At 39.2% G+C, this 21,029-nt stretch overlaps 1 protein-coding gene and 1 non-coding gene across 2 annotated transcripts in view; one reads left to right on the top strand and one right to left on the bottom strand.

Annotated features, from left to right (window-relative positions):
• Positions 1-8,501, top strand: part of EHHADH (enoyl-CoA hydratase and 3-hydroxyacyl CoA dehydrogenase) — a 69,138-nt gene extending 60,637 nt beyond the window's left edge. Inside the window, exon 7 of the mRNA XM_049775912.1 lies at positions 5,777-8,501. Within this exon, the coding sequence (XP_049631869.1) occupies positions 5,777-7,038 (1,262 nt within the window). The 3' untranslated portion in view covers positions 7,039-8,501. The remainder of the gene's footprint in view (positions 1-5,776) is intronic.
• Positions 5,557-5,663, bottom strand: LOC126012987 (U6 spliceosomal RNA). Its single transcript, XR_007497326.1, has one exon. It is a non-coding gene; the product is annotated as a U6 spliceosomal RNA (small nuclear RNA).
• Positions 8,502-21,029: the final 12,528 nt, after the last annotated feature.

Below are 21,029 nucleotides of genomic sequence, written 5' to 3'. Positions count from 1 at the left end.
ATTCTTTCTATTTTCTGGGGGATGCACCCAAGTGGTTCTCAGTGCTTACTCTTTAGGGATCATTCCTGGAAGAAATAAGGAGGCCAAATGAAATGCTTTCTGGGTTCAAACCCAGGTCACACACATGTAAGGCAAGTGCCTGATCCCCCTATACTCCAACCCCAAGTTTTTTCTTTTTTTCTGATACTGATTTTTGGTCACATATATGAGTTGCAAACATTTCTTTCCATTCTGTGAGTTCTTTTCAGTTTCTTTATGATCTATTTTTAAGCACAAAAAATTTTAATTTTGATAATATTTTTCTGTTATTGCTTATGCTTTCAGTGTTATAACTTAGAAACTATTGATTAAATAGAAACCACAAAGTACAGATGAGAGGTTTTTTTTTTTATCATTTTGGCCCTTACTTTAGTCTGTGATACAGTTTTAACTAATTGTATATGGTCTGAAGTTGGAGTTCAAGCACCATCTTTTAGCAGATGACTATCCAATTGTTCAAACATCATTAAACATCATTTAAAAAATGCTATTTTGAGGACTGGAAAGATACTATGGCAAGTAAGGCAACTTGCCTTGTACATGGCCAATCTGTACCCCATATGGTCCTCTTGAGATTCACCAGGAATGATCCCTGAGTATAGAGTCAGGAGTAAGTACTAAGCACAATTGGGTGTGGCCCATTCAAAACTCACCCTTTTTGAATAATTTTAAAACCCTTGCTAAGAGCCAATTGGCCATAACTATATGACTCTATTTCAAGACTCTCGATCTGTCATTAATCATCATGGAAATGCAAATTAAAATGACAATGATATATCACTTCACACCACTGAGAATGTTCTATATCAGAAAGTCTTGGAACAATCAGTGCTGGTGTAGTTGCAGTGATGAAGGACTCAAAATTCACTATTAGTAGGACTATTATCTAGTTCATGCTCTATGGAAAACAATATGAGTATGTCTCAAAAATTTAAGAATAATACTTTAGTATGGCCCATTCAGTTTGACCAATTATTTCACATAAACACTGGTCATAAGTATATGCACATTTATGTTCATATGTTATTTATAGCAGGTTAGTGGGAAAAACAGTCATATATTTGTGTGTGTGTGTGTATATATATATATATATATATATATATGACAGAAACTAGTTGCTATGCAAGAAAGATAAAATCTTGCAAAAAAGATCCAGAAGGAAAAAGACAAATATTAGATGACTTTAATAGTATGTGAAGTATAAATGAGCAGTAAGGAAAAGGTAACATGCAATGGAAACAATTCCTAAGATAATGCCAACCAGCAGGCATTATCAAGCTTGCCAAGCAGGGAAAAAATGATGGAGGGATATTGATGCTCTCATAGTGGGCATGGTGCAGTACCATTGTAAGTATAGAGTGACAATGTTAATATAGTTATGAATCAGGATGCCTCAATTAAAAACTGTGGGGGTTAGAGACTATAGGAGTAAAGTGCTTTTCTTGTTCACTGCCAATTCTAGTTTGATCCCCAGCACCATATATGATTACCTGGCACCACTAGAAATGAAATCTGAGCAGAGCCAAGAGTAAGCCCAGAGCAGTGCTGGACGTGGCCAAAAACCAAATACAAAAGACTTTAGGAGCTGGAAAGATAGTTTAGGAGTTAACACCCTTGTCTTGTACAAGGCTGACTTTGTGCCTTCTATTCCTGGCACTCTCTGTGATCCATTAGTACTGCCAGGAGTGGTCCTGAGTGCAGAGCCAGGAGTAAGCCCTAAGCACTATTGGGTATAGTCAGAAAACCAAAAACCATACCAAACCAAACCAAAACCAAAAAACACACAAAACCCCTAAACCAACCAAGTATTAAAAACTATTCTTTTGATGTTTCAAACTTTGTGCCACTAGTATATTGTATTAAATACTATAGATTTTTCATACATTTTGAAACTGGAAAGAATGAGTTCTCCAACTTTATTCTTTAAATATTATCTTGGTTATTCTGGAATTTAATATAAATTTTAGGATCATTTTTTGATTTCTGCATGGATAATTCGGTGCTTTAAGGAATTGCATTGAATCTACAGATTATTTTGAGTAGTATGTACTTCTTAACAAAATTTAGTTTTCTGGACCATGAAGATGAAATAGGTAGCTTTATATAAGTCTTTGAATTTATTCTGAAGTGTTTTATTCTTTTTTTTAATGCAGATGGTATTTAATAATCAGTTAACTTTGACACTTGTTTTTAATTCTGTGCTTTCAGTTGCTTTCTGTGTTACAAGGTCTACCCTATGACATTTTTTTAACAATTAATTGTTTAATCTTGTGTTTATTTTTGTGTGTGTTTCTTTCTTTTTTTAATGTATAAAATCTTTATTTAAGCACCATGATTACAAGCATGATTGTAGTTGGATTTCAGTCATAAACAGAACACCTCCCTTCACCAATGCAACATTTCCAACACTGATGCCCCCCTCCCTTCTTCCCAACCCTTGCCTGTATTTGAGACAGGCATTCTACTTCTCTCACTCATTTAGATTGCATGATAGTTGTTAGTGTAGTTATTTCCCTAACTGCACCCTACTCTTTGTGGTGAGCTTCCTATTGTGAGTCGGTCCTTCCAGCCCTCATCTCTATTGTCTCTGGAGATTATTGCAATAATGCCCTTAATTTTTCTTAAAACCCATAGATGAGTGAGACTATTCTGTATCTATCTCTCTCCCTCTGACTTGTTTCACTCAACATAATAGATTCCATGTACCTCCACGTATAGGAAAATTTCATGATTTTATTTCTCCTGATGGTTGCATAATATTTCATTATATATACCACAGTTATATATATACCACACACACATACACTTACACACACATATATATGTATATATACATATGTATACATGTATATACATGTGTATATACATATATATATAGACATATATACCACAGTTTCTTTAGCCATTCATCTGTTGAAAAGCATCTTGGTTGTTTCCAGTGTCTGGCTATTGTAAATAGTGCTGCAATGAATATAGATGTGAGGAAGGAATTTTTGAATTGTATTTTTGTGTTTCTAGGATATATCCCTAGGAGTGGTATAACTGGATCATATGGGAGCTCAATTTCCAGTTTTTTTGAGGAATCTCCATAATGTTTTCCATAAAGACTGGACTCTTATTCACCAGCAGTGAATAAGAGTTTCTTTCTCTCCACATCCCCATCAGCACTGATTGTTATTGTTTTTTGTGATGTGTGTCAGTCTCTGTGGTGTGAGATGGTACCTCATTGTTGTTTTGATTTGCATTTTCCTGATGATTAGTGATATGGAGCATATTTTCATGTGACTTTTGACCATTTGTATTTCCTCTTTGAGGAAGTGTCTGTTCATTTCTTCTCCCCAGTTTTTGATGGGGCTAGATTTTGTTGTTGTTGTTGTTAAGTTCTGTCAGTACTTTGTGTGGGTGCCCTTTCCTGCAGGGACATCAATTAAGATGTGGTTATTCTTTCTTGGAGGGAGATCACACATACACAAAAACAAAGATAGACAGAAAAAGACAGACAAAAGTGGGAAAAGGATTCTAGCCAAATCTGAATCCAATTCCGTCTATTGAAACTTAAGGCCTGGCTTATGTACATTTTTGTGTGGGCACAGTTCTGCTCATAAATATGTCAATAGGAAATGTACATAGAACAGACCATATTGTCCAGATAACAGGACCCATCAGCAATTAGAATGGAATGTACAGCTAATGGGACCTGTCTCCATCGGATCTGGGATGTACTGATAATGGAACCCATCTCAGGCAGGTCGTAATGTACAGATGATAGAACTCATAATTTAGACTCAGTTTCCCAGGACCAAAATTCTGTGCTTTCTTTGTTTCTGTATAAACCTTAAATCTTAAATGTTTATTTATTCCTTAAGGCTGCCTGCTTTTAGCATAGCTCTGCTTGTTACCTTTCTGTGCCTTACAAGCCTTAAATCTTAAGTTTACATTTATTTTCAAAGCTGCCTGTTTTTAGCAAAATTCTTTGCCTGTCACAAGGCCCTGTATTTCAGCCCTGCATTTTCTGCCTGTTCTTAAGGGGCTCCCTACAAATTTGTATATTTTTGATAATAGCCCCTTGTCTGATGAGTATTGGGTAAATAGTTTCTCCCATTCTGTGGGTGGTTTTTGTATCCTAGGCACTATTTCCTTTGAGGTGCAGAAGCTTCTCAGTTTAATATAGTTCCATCTTTAATATCATTAAAATGGCAATACTCCCCAAAGCATTGTATAGATTTAATGCAATCCCTCTAAAGATACTTATAACATTCTTCAAAGAAGTGGATCAAATACTCCTGAAATTCATTTGGAACAATAAACACCCCAAAATAGGTAAAGCAATCTTTGGGAAAAGGAGTATCGGAGGCATTACTTTCCCCAATTTTAAATTGTATTACAAAGCAATAGTTATTAAAACAGTGTGGTATTGGACTAAAGACAGACCTTCAAATCAGTGGAATAGACTTAAGTATTCAGAGAAAGTTCCCCAGGCATACTATTAATTAATCTGATAAATAAACAAGAAATCTAAAATGGAGCAAGGAAAACCTCTTCAACAAGTGGTGCTGGCACAACTGGTTAGCCACTTGCAAAAAGCAAACTCAGATCCCCATCTAACACCAGGCACAAAGGTAAAATCCAAATGTATTAAAGACCATGATATCAGGCCTGAAACCATAAGGTATATAGAACAACACATAGGTAAAACACTCCATGACATTGAGACTAAAGGCATCTTTAAGGAGAAAACAGCACACTCCAAACAAGTGGAAGTGTTTTATTCTTAATGATAAAATTGTAAGTGAATATTCTTACTGATATAATTATATTGTTCATTGCTGATATTTAGGAATAATGTATGGATTTTTGCTTATTGATCTTGTATCCTGTAATTTTGATTATTAATTCTGTGTCTTTGGGGTGTTTGTGTATGTGTGTATACATATGATTTCTACTCATTGTTATATCCTCTAGGATATTTAACAATACTTAAACTTAACTACTATTCAATTCATTTGTATCTTCTTTGTATTAAAGTCTTTTTTTTTTTTTTTGGTTTGGTTTTGTTGTTGTTGTTGTTTTGGGGCCACACCCCGTGACACTCAGGGATTACTCCTGGCTATGTGCTCAGAAATCGCTCCTGGCTTGCCATGGATTAAACCAGGATCAGCAAACTACCCACTGTACTATCACTCCACTATGTCCCCATTAAAAGAATATTGGACACCAGGGGTTTGAACCGTGGTTCATCTTAGGTCAGCCATATGCAAGGCAAATGTTCTATTGCTGTGCCACTGCTCTGGCCCTTATATTGATGTCTTTTTTTGGGGGGGGGATTGGGTTTTGGGTTTTGGGTCACACTCGCCAGTGCTCAGGGTTTACTCCTGGCTCTATGCTCAAATTGCTCCTGGCAGGCTCGGGAGATCATATGGGATGCCAGGATTCAAACCAACGTCCTTCTGCATGCAAGGCAAATGCCCTACCTCCATGCTATCTCTTCAGCCCCCTGTATTGATGTCTTTTTTTTTTTTAAATATGGAATGCTTCACAAATTTGCATGTCATCCTGGCGCAGGGGCTATGCTAATCTTCTCTGTATCGTTTCAATTTTAGTATATGTGCTGCCGAAGCGAGCACTGTATTGATGCCTTTAAAAGCCCAATTGCTATAGAAGCCTTCCAACCATCGTGTAATTTTCCAGCTCCTAAAATCAAGGAATAATTCTTTTTCTCCTTTCTTCTTATTTTCAGGATTGGGAACAATGGGCCGAGGCATTGTCCTTTCACTTGTAATGGCCAAGATACCTGTGATTGCTGTGGAATCTGACAAAAAACAGCTAGAGATTGCAGACAAGATAATAACCTCAGTTTTAGAAAAGGAAGCAACCAAAATGCAACGGAGTGGCAACCCAGTGTCAGGACCAAAACCTAAGCTAACTACATCTCTAAAGGAGCTTGGTGGTGTAGATTTAGTAATTGAGGCAGTATTTGAGGAGATGAACCTGAAGAAATGTGTCTTTGCTGAACTGTCAGCTGTGTGTAAGCCAGAAGCCTTTTTATGCACCAATACTTCAGCCCTGGATGTTGATGAGATTGCTTCTTCCACAGATCGTCCTCACCAGGTCATTGGTACTCACTTCTTTTCACCTGCTCATATCATGAAGCTGTTAGAGGTCATACCTGGCAAACATGCTTCCCCCACTACCATAGCCACTGTTATGAACTTATCAAAAAAGATAAAAAAGTTTGGAGTTGTTGTGGGCAACTGTTTTGGATTTGTTGGGAATCGAATGCTGTTTCCATATTACAATCAGACTTCTTTCTTAATAGAAGATGGCAGTACCCCACAGGAGGTAGATCAGGTCCTGGAAGAGTTTGGTTTCAGAATGGGACCTTTCAGAGTGTCTGATCTTGCAGGGCTGGATGTGGGTTGGAAATCTCGGAAAGGGCAAGGTCTTACTGGACCTTCATTGCCCCCAGGAACTCCTGCCCGAAAACGAGGCGATTTAAGATATTGCCCACTTGCTGATATGCTCTGTGAATTAGGGCGATTTGGCCAGAAGACAGGGAAAGGTTGGTACCTATATGATAAGCCACTGGGTAGGATTCACAAACCTGATCCTTGGTTTTCCGAATTCCTAGCACAATACAGAGAAACCCATCACATCAAGCCACGTACTATTAGCCAGGAAGAGATCCTGGAGCGGTGTGTATATTCACTCATCAATGAAGCATTCCGTATCTTGGAGGAAGGGATAGCAACTAACCCAGAACACATTGATGTTGTCTATTTACATGGATATGGATGGCCAAGGCACAAGGGTGGTCCCATGTTCTATGCTTCCACGGTTGGCTTGCCCACTGTTCTAGAGAAGTTGCAGAAATATTATAATCAGAATCCTGATATTCCTCAACTGGAGCCTTGTAACTACCTGAAAAAACTGGCTTCCCAGGGAAACCCTCCTTTAAAAGAATGGCAAAGTTTGGCAGGTCCCCTCTACAGTAAGTTATGATTTTGATTTGCTTCACATGACTAGCATCAAGTAACACTCACATAATTTTATTAACATTAAACCCACAGATTATTCTGAATTCAAAGAAAGAAAGCATTAGTCAGCTAAATATCCTCCCTGGGTCTTCTGTGCAATGACTCTTAAAGGTCAGATATTTGGAAACATGCTTTCTAGGCCTCAAATTCTATTCCCATCAAAGAAATTAATTCAGTCCCAGTGAGTAAAATGTAAATAATATGAAAATGAAGGAGAAAGCATAATATATGGTTAAAGTATTTTTATCATTGGAGAAATAATGACATTAGTTAATAACTGATAATATAGTCATAAATTTATTTTGGTCCCTTTCAAATTCACATAGGAAATTTTATGACTCCTTCATTTCATGCACATTCATTGAATACATTCTGAGCACTTTGTATATCACATATCATACTTAGTTTTCAGAGGGACATTATTTCAACAAGGAAACCTGTGACAGAACTTCAGTTGGTAGTCTTGGAGGTGAAATTGAGACATTTGCAAGAGGGTGTCTGTGAGTGAAGCTGGAAAGCTATTTAAGAAAAGGCAAATGTTGTGATTGGAAAGAGAAGCAAAGTGTCAGAATCTGAGTGTTATCAGCTGCGATTTGGTGAGGGAATGAATATTTCAGACCAGAAAGGGACTCAGAGTGGCATGGCCAGAACTGCTCAATATGCCACTTTGTCTTATGTCCAGTCACACATAGACATTGTGCTTACTACTTGCAGGGGGATCAGTGTATTTGTTGATATTTTCCTTGAGCTCAGGGATGTGCACAATCTGGTCTTAATTACTCTGCTTTTCATGGAGAAGTAACAGTGAGTTGTTGACTTCCTGTGCAGAGGAATCTTCAGGAACATTTAATTCAACCTTCTCTGATTTTCTGAAGGACTGATGGTGTCTGTTTTCTTATCATGGTCAGCCTTTATGATGTTGGATACAGAGACTTGAATATATTTGAGACTTGAAAAATCTAAAATTATTGCCAAATAAAATTTTTTAAAATACATTGTTATGAGTGCTCTTAATCTTTTGTTGGAGGATTTAGAGTTCAGGGACTGGTCAGCACAAAAGTTGGAAACAAATATTTATCGCAGGATTATTCATCAGCCAAAGATTGAAAACAAATTTGATGTTCATCAACTAAAAATGGCTAAACAACATATAGAATAGCCAGTACTGTAAAACAGAATTGAGCCTAAAAAGAAATGAAGTAATGATGTATGCCACAATATGACAAACCTTGGGAATATTGAATTTAAACCTTGTCAAATAAAAGAAGGCAGTCACAAAGGCCATATATCATAAGGACATTTATATGAAATGGTCAGGAAAGGCAAATCTATATAGACAGCAGAATAGAGGTTGCTTGGTGCTGGAATGATTGACTGAAGTGAACAGTAATAGCTAACGGATATAGGATTTCTCTTTGTGTTCTGAAATTAACATGGTAGTAATTCATTACTCTATAAGTCTACTAAAATGCACTGGACTGTATACTTAAAGTTGGCGAATTATATAATATGTTTTAATACAAATTATGCTAAAGTTAATTGTATCACAATAAAGTTCTTAGTAAATAAAGTAAATAAATAATCTCTATGATTTCCTTCGGGGACACCTCTGACAGCATTTCAGGTCCATTGGGTTTTGGGTTGATATCACTGGGGCTTTTTGGAGTGAATGCAGGCACCCCCCATATAAAATAAATTATTTTCATAATATTTTTACCTATGAAATAAAAAAATATATAAAAAATTCTAGGTGATTCCCTTCATATATTTCTTCTTCCAGGAATTTGTGGCAGATTTGTGGCAGCTGTAACCATGCCACAAATGCCATCATCATGTTTGAACTAGGCTAGATCCATAGACTCACTTTTTTCTTTCTTTTTTTTTTTTTTATGGTTTTTGGGCCACACCCAGCAGTGCTCAGGGGTTACTCCCGGCTGTCTGCTCAGAAATAGCTCCTGGCAGGCACGGGGGACCATATGGGACACCGGGATTCGAACCAACCACCTTTGGTGCTGGAACGGCGGCTGCTTGCAAGGCAAACGCCACTGTGCTATCTCTCCGGGCCCTCACTTTTTTCTTGAATGAGATGTAAACCGAGCCATGAAAGATTATGGCTACACTTGCCCATGCAGCAGAAAGCTGGCCATCTCGGGAGGTGAGGTGAGCCAAGCACCCACCCTGCCAAAGCCGTGTTTTCTGCCTCCATCTCCCAGAATTATTTTTTTCCGATGGTCCTGCCTCATCACTAGGAAATCTACAATTTCCTTCAGAGACACTGATCTGGCCATATTTGAGGTATGCTGCTTTGGGGCTGATATCATTAAGGCTTTTTGGAATGAGTGTGGGCACTTCTCCCCATATCTTCCTTCTTCCAGGAAGACTGGCAGCTTAGTGCATGCCCCTAAAAGTTGTATCAATAATAGTGCTTTAAATTTCTGGACAACTTCATTTGTTTAATGCTATCATCCCTAAAGTAACACTACAAATTAACAGAAAATGAGCTGACTATACCTTTGTCATAATATTAATGTCTTCATTGAAGATACTACAGTTTTCACAAATGTGCTTGCTACTGTAGTTTTTGCTTTCTGTTTTTCTTTTCTGTTCTTTCTTTTTTTTATTATTTTGCTTTTATTTATCTGGAAACAAATATAATCAATGATGTCAACTATTTGGTGCATTTTCTTTAAATAAAAATAAAAGTTCTCGGTGAGAGAGTTGGTACAGTCGCTTAAGGAATTTATCACCCTAGTTGATCCCAACACTACTTTTAGTGAGGCCCTCAAAACAACAAAACAAACCAAAACATTTCTGTTAGCGAACACTTGAATACATAGTATATTTTCATAATAAAAGAAAAATGCCCTAGAAGAGTATGCCTGGAATTGTAGTTATACAGTTTAGAATAATTTCTGGGAATTAAACTTTTTGTAATTAGAAATCTGTAGAAAATATTCCACAAAGCAGCTTTTCCCCAAAATAACTTGTTTTCAAATTAATGCAAAAACCCAAACAAGGCACTAAAAAGAAATATTGCAGGTAAGGAGCTGCTGGGTGTGTTCCCACCAAAACCACTCACTTTTCTTTTCATTGATCTTTAGTAATTTTTTTAAATTTAAATTTTTAAATTTTTAAATTTAAATTATTAAAGAGCATGTATCACATAGTTGACATGGTTGATCATAATACATTTGTTTCCAAATAAGTGAGAGCAAAATTATTAAAGAAAGGAAAAAAGAAATAAAGGGGAGTATAGTAACAAGGAAATTTGTGAAAATTATTGTATCTCCAGAGTCATTAAGCCATTGTCAGAGATTTAGTAAGCTCTTGTTGCTAGTTGACCAATCTGTTACTTCATTTGTTTTTGAATATTTGGTGGCTTCAGATACACGTTGGTGTCTAAACTCTTGTCTTCCTATGGGGATAACAGTATTAAACAAAAATGGAGTGGTCCCACAGCCACACTCACCAGTTTTAAGCACTATTGCTGATATTGCAACTTTTGTGGTGCGTGGTTTTTGCTGCCAAGGCTTTCTGAAGTATGAGAAGGTGATGGAAAGTGCCCACACTCACTCTAAAAACACCCTAGTGCTCTCAGCCCAAATGCCAGCCTACCTGAAGTTTTGGTTAGATTGGTATCTGCAGAGAACTGTAGAGAATGGTGAAGCAGGGCCATTGGTGAAGTGATGATTGTGGGTGATGAGTGCAGCAGGTGCAGCTCTAACAGGGTGGGGACTTGGCCCACCTTCTCCTCCCTAGATGTCCATCTTTCAGCTATATGGTCTGTGTACCCAAATTTTTTGGTCTTGGTTTACATCACTTTCAAGAACAGAGTGAGTATGGAGCTAGCCAGGAGCAGATTGGTGACTATATTTTCTGAGTGATTTTTAAAAATTGTTTTATGGGTCACACCCAGTAGTGCTACTGGCTTACTTCTGGTCATGTGTTCAGGGATCACTCTTGGAGGTGTTCAGGGGACTCAATCGGTTGTGGGGGGATTGAATCCCTATTGAAAAAAATGCAAGGTAGGAGCCGGGAAGGTGGCACAGAGGTAAGGTAAGCGCCTTGCAAGCGCTAGCGTAGGACGGACCGAGGTTCAATCCTCCGGGGTCCCATATGCCCCCCCCAAGCCAGGGGCAATTTCTGAGTGCAGAGCCAGGAGTAACCCCTGAGCGTCAAATGGGTGTGGCCCAAAACAAACAAACAAAAATGCAAGGTAAGCACCCTATTTACTGTGCTATCTTTCTGACTCCTTACTTTTGGGTTCTTAACACAAATTCCCACTCACCCTGCCAATATGCTCCTCTGGACTGGGATTTTGAAACTATAATGTCACAGAATAGATACTATGAGTCAATAATCCCTGAAATTTTATGCTGCTGTCTGAGCACCTTTCTTAGAAGCAATAGCTTATATGATTCTTCTATTTATAACCCAATAAAGGCTGAGAAATATTACGTTTCATACATACAAAAATAAATGTGAACATTTAATATTATATCCAGTGTAGGCAAAACTCACTGTAATATTTTTGTACTCTACAATGGCTAATAAGATAAAATATTTTTAGCAGATCTTAAGTTTTAAAATGCATTTGCTTAAAAGGTTTTTTTTTGCTTACTTATTGAAAATTGTTAAGAAAGGGAGAAGAATTAAGAGTAGGGGTAGAGGAAAAAGAAAGGAGGATGAATAGGATGAAAATAGAGAAGAGGAGGAGAAGATAAAGGAGAAAAGAGAAAAGATGAAGAAGAGGAAGGGGTGGAGGAGGAGAGGAAGAAGACAACAATGAAGAACAGAAGGAAGAGATGGAAGAGACAGAAGGAGGAGGAGGGGAAGTGGCAGAGGTAGAGGAAGAAAAAGGAGGAGGAAGAAGAAAGAGGAGGAGAACAACAAGAAGGTGAAGGAGGAGAGGAAAAAGAAAGAGGAGGAGGAGGAAGGAAAAAGAAGGAGGAGGAAGAGGAAGCAGAAAAGGAAGAGGAACTCAGACATCTTGCAGAACTGTCTGTACTGTGTTTCTTTGGTCTCCTTCAAAGAGGAAGAGAAAAAGGAGGAAAAAGAAGAAGAAAAAGAAAGAAGGAAGAAAGAAGAGGAAGGGAAAGGAGGAGAAAAAGGAAGAGGGAGGAGAAGGGGAGGGGGAAAGGAAGAAGAAGAAAAAGAAAGAAAGAAGAAAGGAGGAAGAAGGGGGAGGAGGAGGAAGAAGAAAGAAGATGAAGATGAAGAAGGAGGAGGAAGAACAGGAGGAGGAGGAGGAAGAAGAAATTGTTTCAAAAGGAAGATCTGGTTTGATTCTTACATTTTTTTCTCTTTATACATTAGGTTTTTATTCTTCCTTTTTCCTTTAAAAGAGTCCATCTCTCTCTCTCTCTCTCTCTCTCTCTCTCTCTCTCTCTCTCTCTCTCTCTCTCTCTCTTCGTTTTTTGTCACTTGGATTACCAAATGTCTTGGTGTTCTTCTGTTATAGTCTATTTTGTTTGGCACATTTTTTGCCTCTTGGATTTGTAGAGAAGCCTCTTACCCGAGGGTGGGAAAGTCTCTGCTATTGTCTTTCTCACTATTTGCTCTTCTTTCCCTTTTTCTTTCCCTTTTGATATTCCTATAATTTGGAATATTTCTTTTGTCTTTGTTCATTAAGTGCATTACTTTTTTTCCAATATTTTGTCTCTCCTTTTTTTTTGACCTCTTTATCACTGCTGTCTTGTAATTTGTCATCAGATTCATCTATGCGATTCTCCACCTGTGAAATTCTACTATTATAGCTTGCTAACATGTTTTTTAGTTCCTTTAGTTCCTTTTCTTTGGATTCTCTCATCTTCTGAAAAAATTTTTTAAGTTGGTTGAATTGTTCATCTATAGATTTCTTAATTTTCCAAGCTAGTGACTCTTTGATTTCCATTGCTAAACCATTAAGTGTTGGTTTTAGGTCCTCATCTATAAGGCCCAAGTGTTTGGGTGGACTTGGAGATTTGCCACGATTTTTCTCCATATCCTCAACTGTAAGTGTCTTCCTTAACTTCCCCCATTGATCTTTCGATTTAGGGTTTAGATTGCTGACTGGCCCCAGGAGTACAGATGACCAGGAATGGCTTAGCATAAGCATCTGAAGAGGACAACAGAAGTATCTGAGTTCTGAAATTCATTCTTGCAAAGGAAAACCATATCTGCAGCCTTTAGATGAAACTTGACAATCTTCCAATAAGCACTGTTGGTGCCTTCTACTTATTTTTTTTTTCAGTAGGAACAGGTGTATAAGTACGATAAAGTGATGGATTCTCACCCACCCATGATTAATGATGCAACAGAAGTGTTTATGCAAATCACACTCCCAAGCACTGTAGGAACATGATTTCAAACAGCCTCTCCAAGAATAGAGAACTCAGACATCTTGCAGGACTGTTTGTATACTGTGTTTCTTTGGTCTCCTTCAACCTGTTTTGAGATTAACAGAAAATTTACACAGTTTGGAATCAGCATACTGATTCCCAGGGGTTGCAACCACAGAAAATGATTCAGACAAGTGTCAGAGAGATAACAGTGGGTAAGGTGCTTGTCTTCCATATATAACTAACCTAGCTCAGTATTCCATTTGGTCCCCCAAATCCTTCCAGGAGCGCTCCTTGAGCAGAGTCAGGGGTAAGCCCTTAGCATTACTGAGTGGGGCCCAAAATAAATAAAAAAAAGATGTTAACAGTACCCCTTTCAAATTGGACAACATATAATACAGTTTCCAGGGCAATCCTAAGGGTGGATTTCCAGCCTCCAAACTCTTCTGTTTACTGCTGTAACTAGCTTTCTTCTGGATGGACACACTCGGTGGTGCTCAGGGCTTACTTAGTCCTGACTTTGTACTCAAGGATCATTCCTGGCAGACTCAAAAATCCATATAGATTACCAGGGATCAAACTCAGGTCATACATGTGCATGCAAGTCAAACATCCTGCTTGTTATACTCATTCCAGCCCCACTAGTTTTTCTAAACAAAACTAGTTGACAGAATTGGGCAAAAAAAAGTCCACATTTAAAGGGACAGTTCCATGCCTTTCACACAGTCAATCCAGGTTTAATCTCTGACACCAATAATGGTCCCTGGCCCCCCAGAGTGATCCCTGAGCATAGAGTCAGAAGTAAACTTTGAGCACTACTACTGTGTCCCAGGTAAGGGGTGCTTCTAACAGGACCCAATATTTAGAGAAAGATGACTAAGTGCCTGTTCTTAGTATTTCTTTTTAGCACCCTATAAAAGTGAAACAGGAAAGAGATGAAGAGGGCTTTGAATTCTTGGAGACATTTCCACTGTGCTAGGAATGTCTTCTATTTCACCATTCTTTTTTTTTTTTTTTTTTTTTTTTTGTGGTTTTTGGGTCACACCCGGCAGTGCTCAGGGGTCATTCCTGGCTCCAGGCTCAGAAATTGCTCCTGGCAGGCACGGGGGACCATATGGGGCGCCGGGATTCGAACCGATGACCTCCTGCATGAAAGGCAAACGCCTTACCTCCATGCTATCTCTCCGGCCCCTATTTCACCATTCTTAAAATAAGATGGCAAAATGAGTACCTGGTGCATGTGACATGAGCTGTGGGAGCCTACATGAGTAAGTGGATGCATCTCTCTTGTGTTCATTGTTCATTGGAGTTCAGGTTATTCTATCTTCTTTAATAGGACACAGAAACTGTGGCCAATTTAATCCATCATGTGAAAGCCTTAGGATGGAGTAGGGCAAAACCTTCTTTGGAGTTGGAGAGAGAGCAAAGTAGGTAAGGTGCCTTCCTGGAACACAACCAACGCTGGTTAAATTTCTGGCATTCCATTTGGTCTCTGAAGTCTGACAGAAATAATTTTTGAGTGCAAAACCATGAGTAACCCCTGAGTACTACTAAAGGTGGCTTGAACACCATCCCCAATCCCAAATAAAAACAACTTCAGGGGCCTGAGCAATAGTGAAGTGGTAGGCGTTTGCCTTGCACATGGCTGACCCAGGGTGGGACCTTGTTGGATCCATCGGTGTCCCATATGGTCCCCCAAGCCAGGAGCAATTTCTGAATGAATAGCCAGGAGTAACCCCTGAGTGTCACCGGATGTGGCCTCAAAACAGCAACAACAACAAAAATAAAACAAAATAAAATAAAACTTCAAACCAAGTCATAATGTAGAATTAATTATTAATTAAACAGTCCTAGTGGTGGTGGGATAGATGGTGAGGCCTTTCTCAACCGCTTAGGATTGGCGGGTCTGTAGGTATCAGGGTAACAGCGAGGAAATGATCCACAGGCAGTCAGATGAAGTTTCAGGAGACCTACAACTTTATTACAAGGCCCTAACCGCCATGTGCACATTCCTCACATGGCCTCTAAACTAAGCAGCCTCTCCACATCCATCCTGTTTCTGATCTTCCTTGCTGCGTCTCCTGTCCCCTCACCCCAGGCCACTCCTTAATTACTCCTTAATTACTAACTCATCATCCAGATGAGTTAGGCAGGAAGTTGAGGGAGGGGTAACATCATAAGAGCAATTAAATTCCCGAAACTGAAGATCTGTTGATTTGTATATTTTGCCATCAAGTTTTGGCTCTCCAACTAGCATTCTCTTCTTTTGTAAGTAATGGACTTCCTGACATTTCATTGAGCATCTAATTGCTGGGAATTTGCGATGTATTATCCAGAATCTCTTCCATCTTCTCTATAAGGTAGAAGTGAGGTCACATGGCAGCTCTGGAGGAACCTCCCCTGTCTGTCAGTGATAGGTGTCTTTCCTTCACCTGTTTTCTGTTTATCCCTTTCTTGTTCTTGCTGTAATGATGTTTGGAGTTTGACCATTATGTATGACCATTATGTATGACCATGATATTTCATGCCTTGGGATAGCAGAATGGAGGTCTCAGAAGAGCTTGAAGTCTTCAATCAGACTACTATACTCTACTACTCTACAGTCATTGGTGTAAGAGCCAAATCAGTTTCTCTTATGGGTGAGCCAGGGATATAGTAGACCTTATTAACTCACAGCTAAACTCATTCCTAGATAACATGAGTGGAGTCCAAGAATCAATGGGAATTTTGTTTTGCATTGTTTTTCTCAAAATTATAGGAAATTCTGACACAGGCAGATTTGAGAAAGCTGTATTATTTAACAGGATTTCTCATGTTAAGAAAATACATTTTCAGGAGGTGGTAAAGTGTTAGTCATAGAACCCTATCAGTAATTGTATTGGAAACCGCAGTGCCTAAAATTAAATTTAAAAAAGTGCCTGCCGTAGAGGCAGGCTGGTGAATGGAAAGAAAACCAGGACATTGGATTGGTAGAAGATGTGGACACTGGTGAAGGGATTTGTGTTGAAGCATTGTATGCCTGAAATTCAATCAGTGTATAACTTTGTAAATCACAGTGTCTCAAAATATTCTTTTAATGGGGACATAGTGGAGTGATAGTACAGTGGGTAGTTTGCTGATCCTGGTTTAATCCATGGCATTTTATCTGATTACCCAAACTCACTAGAATGATCCCTGAGCACAGAGATAAGAGTAAGCCCCGAGCACCACCAGGTATGGTCAAAAAACAAAAAAAGGTGTGGGGGGGGCCTGGAGTAAAAGTACAGTGAGCAGGTAGACCTACTTTTTATAAAGCTGCTGCAGTTTTGCTTCCCAACACCAAATATGGCTCCCAAATCCAACAGGAGTGATTGCTGAGTATAGAGCCACCAGGTCTAAGCCCTGAGCACCACTGGGTGTAGTCCTAAAATCAAACTGAAATAAATAAAAGAAAGAAAAATATTTTCCCTACCATAAGCTTCATTATTGTAACTAACTAAACAATAATAAATGCATTTTTAAAAGAAATTCAAAATAAAAGGAAAAGCATTTTTTTACATTATGACTTTTTTCAACTTGTGAAGAATTTCTCATTACATTCCTGTTATATTTTGCATCAAAGTAGGTAGTTCATAAAAGTATCTCCTGAGAATTTGACAACAGGCCTTGAAATCATCTGTTAGTTGGCCTACTTCAACCTCAGGTTGACTGTTATTTAGAGATAAAAGCACTATGGTAAAAATATTCTTTATCAAAAGGGAATGTGGTCAGCTATGGAACAAAGGAACAGAATTTTTTTGGGAAGCAATAGTGATTCTCTCAGCTCTAATCAAAAGGAAAGAAAGAAGACTAGAGAGATAGCAGAGTGGGTAGGGCATTTGCTTTGCATGTAGTCAACCTATCATATGGTCCCTGTGTCTTCCAGGAGTAATTTCTGAGCACAGAGTCAGGAGTAATGCCTGAGTGCTGCCGGATGTGTGTATGTGTGGGAGAGGGAGGGAGGGAAGGAGGGAGGAAGGAAGGAAGGGAGGAAGGGAGGAAGGGAGGGAGGGAGGGAAGAAAGAAGGAAGGGAAGGAAAGGAAAGGCAGGAGGGAGGGAAAGGAGGAAGGGAAGAAAGAAGGGAAGGGAAGGAAAGGAGGGAGGGAAGGAAAGGAAAGGAGGGAGGGAAGAAAGAAGAAGGGAAGGAAAGGAAAGGAGGGAGGGAAGGAAAGGAAAGGAGGGAGGGAAGAAAGAAGTAAGGGAAGGAAAGGAAAGGAAGGAGGGAAGGAAAGGAAAGGAGGGAGAGAAGAAGAGAGGGAGGGAGGAAAGAAGGAAGGCAGGGAGGGAAGAAGGAAGGAAGAGAGGGAGGGAGAGAGGAAGGGAAGAAGGAAGGAAGAGAGGGAGGGAGAGAGGAAGGGAAGAAGGAAGGAAGAAAAGCATTTGCTTTTATTGACCTTTTACTATTGGAGATGAGTCTTCTATGCACTACCAAGGAAGTCCTCTGCCATTCATATTTCATCTTATATTGGTGATTAATCACCTTCACACCTTTCATTATGTTTCCAAGCACGGCAGTAGCCCCTAGCAATAGCCATCCAAGTCCATGTAATTACAACTTCCTATAAACCTCTCACATGCCTGAGCTATTGCTTTCATTACCTTCTACAGTCATTCCATTCCAATTTCTTCACTGAGGCAAAGGAAGTGACAGCTTGTGGGAGCTACCCTGATTCTTCTTACTTCCAAGGACAATGACCCCTGGTCAATGGGTTCTTGATCCAGCTCCAAAAAATCGTCCAAGACCAAGTGCCTCAGGAAAGAGACCGAGATAGAAATTTCCAAGCCTCGCTGATAAGGACTCTCAGGAACAATATTGGGACAGAGTAAAGACAGTGAGACCAAGGAGAAGTTGAAAAGGAGGCAGATGCAGCAAAAGCATCACCAGATCTCTTGGACTGTGGAAGGCTAAGCTGGCCCTTCAGAGACATTTTTATTTGAAGCAAAGGGGAAAGCATTTGTTTTGTTTTGTTTTGCTTTGTTTGGGGGCACACCTGGCGTTGCTCAGGGGTTACTCTAGGACCTAGAGTCTAGGTTCTGCACTCAGAGATCATTCTTAGCTGGTTCAGGGACCATATGTGTTGCTGAGAATCAAACCTGGGTTGGCTACATTCAAGACAAACACCCTACCCATCCTACGATCACTCTGGCCTGTAAATGGCATTTGTACACACAAATTTGGTCACATTTGGTCATAGGTTGCCTCTAGTGTGAGACAGTTGGTTTAGGACAAAACATCTATCTTCAGCCAATGCCAAATCCTTGAAGAACTTGAGTCTGTATCTTCTGCCAGCAGTTGAGTGATTCTGTGTATTGGGACTGGGTACAGGAGCTAGTGGCAGCACAGCTAAGACTCCAAGGCATAGCTTCTGTCTCTAGACCTTCCATTTTGTTCAATGCACACCTTGGCTCTGTTCTGATCATTCAGTGCCTACCAAACCACCATCCCCCACATCATTAGCAGAACTCTTCACCCTTAATGATTTCAGGTCTCAGAATCTCAGATCTTATCTTCTTCAACAATTTCAAATCTTTCCCAAGTTCTCTGGATTCACAATCAGCAAAATCTCAAAAAGTTCTTCAAAAACGTCTCTATCTTCTAGATGGCCTAAATTCTTTTGGAGGACTATGACTTACCCAGCAATGCTTGGGTGCCTTGGAGGCCACTCCTAGTGATACTCAACTGAGTTTTGTTAGCCTGAAGTTGTCAGTACTGTAGGCCACCAAGGTCATCCTGGCTGAGCTTGGGGATCATGTGCTGTTGGAGCTCGTCAGAGCCTCACAAATTCAAGGCTTGTGCTTCATTTCTTTACATGAGCTTTTCAGTCTTGACATAAAATTTTTTTTATTTGTTTTGGAGTTTTCTCAAAGCTGATTCCTGACTCTATTCTTAGGGGTCACACCTGGCACTACTTGGGGGATTATATATGGTGCCAAGATCCAATCAAAGTTGGCAGCATGTAAGGCAAGTACCTTAACACCTATAGTCTGTAGTCCCTTGACCAAAATTCTTTGACTCCAGTGAATAACTTTACCAACTATCTTCTGAATAAATTGAGAAATTAAATAAAAAGCAACTGAGAAAAGGGTGTGGCAGCAAAATATCACTTTTATCAGTGACAGAGCCCAGGAATAAGGATGTGGTTTTAGGCTTATGAACTGCAGACAAGTTATCCTTGCACCTGAGAATCAGACTTGAGCAGAACTGGACTACACAGATCATTTTTCTTTTTTTTTTAAGTTAATTACTTTATTTAAACACTATGTTTATAAGGTTATTCATAATATAGTTGGTTTTTATGTTTTTCACAATTGCAAAGTTGTTCATGATTGTGTTTCATTCATACAATATAAAATACCCTCCATCATGGGGCCGGAGAGATGGTATGGAGGTAGGGCATTTGCCTTGCATGCAGAAGGATGGTGGTTTGAATCCCAGCATTCCATATAGTCTGCTGAGCCTGCCAGAAGTAATTTTTGAGTGTAGAGCCAGGAGTAACCCCTGAGAGCTGCTGGGTGTGACCCAACGCCCCCCCCAAATACCTTTTACCAGTGCACATCCCTTGCCATTGTTGTCCCCAATTTCCCTCATACCCTGCAAGTCTCTGAGGACATATGAGTGGATAAAGAAACTGTGGTATGTCTACACAATGGAATACTTCACAGTTGTTAGGAAATATAAAGTCATGAAATTTGTTTGTATATGAATGGGTATGAAGAGTATTATGCTGAACAAAATGAGTCAGGGGGAGGATAGACATAGAATGATCATATTCATTTGTGGTATATAAAAATATAAGATAGTGTGGTAATAATATCTAGAACTATAAAGACAAGGGCCAGGAGAACTGGTCCATAACAGGAAGCTTACCACAAATAGCAAGGCAGTATAGCTAAAGTAGAGAAGGGACCACTATGACAAAGATCACCACATTTTTCTAAAGTTGGGTTTCTCTAATCATTCCATGTTGTATGGGTTTTTTGTATAATTTTTTTGTGTGAAATAGGTGTGATTAGAAAAGTAAAAAGAAAGCTAAGACTCTCAAAAAACTGGTAGATGCCTGTAAACTTTAACGTGTGCCAGTCACCAAATGATAACACACAATATTAGTCCCGGGATTCATACAAGAAGGTAGTGACTGGAATAAGAACCTAGTGCAGAATCTGCCCTATCTGTCCACAACCTCTTCATCCCCTGACTTTTCCGTGTGACTCTTTCTGCCTTCTGTACTTCCATGTTCCATCACTTCCTTCTCAATCCTCCTTTTTGGCTGATGCCCTTGCCTCCATTACTGAGAAGACAGAAGCAATTAGAAGAAAAGTTTTGCAGGCATGTTTCAACACACCTCTCCATCTCCATGCATCTCACCTCCCTACTATTTCCAGGAATGACTATGCTCCTAGCAAGACACAACTCCCCCACTATGCCCACTGCCCCATCTTATAGACTCCTATAGAGATGTTATTCCGGACATTGTCTCCTCTTTCTCCTACTTTGATATCCCTCTATTGCTGACTTGTTTACAATATAGTTGTATAAACCAGCTACTATTTCTCTTATTTAAAAAAATCTTGTTTAAAAAAATTTTTTTCCATTGGATGGCTGGAGTGACAGCACAG

The sequence above is a fragment of the Suncus etruscus genome, chromosome 6 (assembly GCF_024139225.1).
Source record: "Suncus etruscus isolate mSunEtr1 chromosome 6, mSunEtr1.pri.cur, whole genome shotgun sequence".
NCBI classification, from domain to species: Eukaryota; Metazoa; Chordata; class Mammalia; order Eulipotyphla; family Soricidae; genus Suncus; species Suncus etruscus.
The sequence above is the reverse complement of the archived record's forward strand: the minus strand, read 5'-3'. Positions and strand labels throughout refer to the sequence as shown.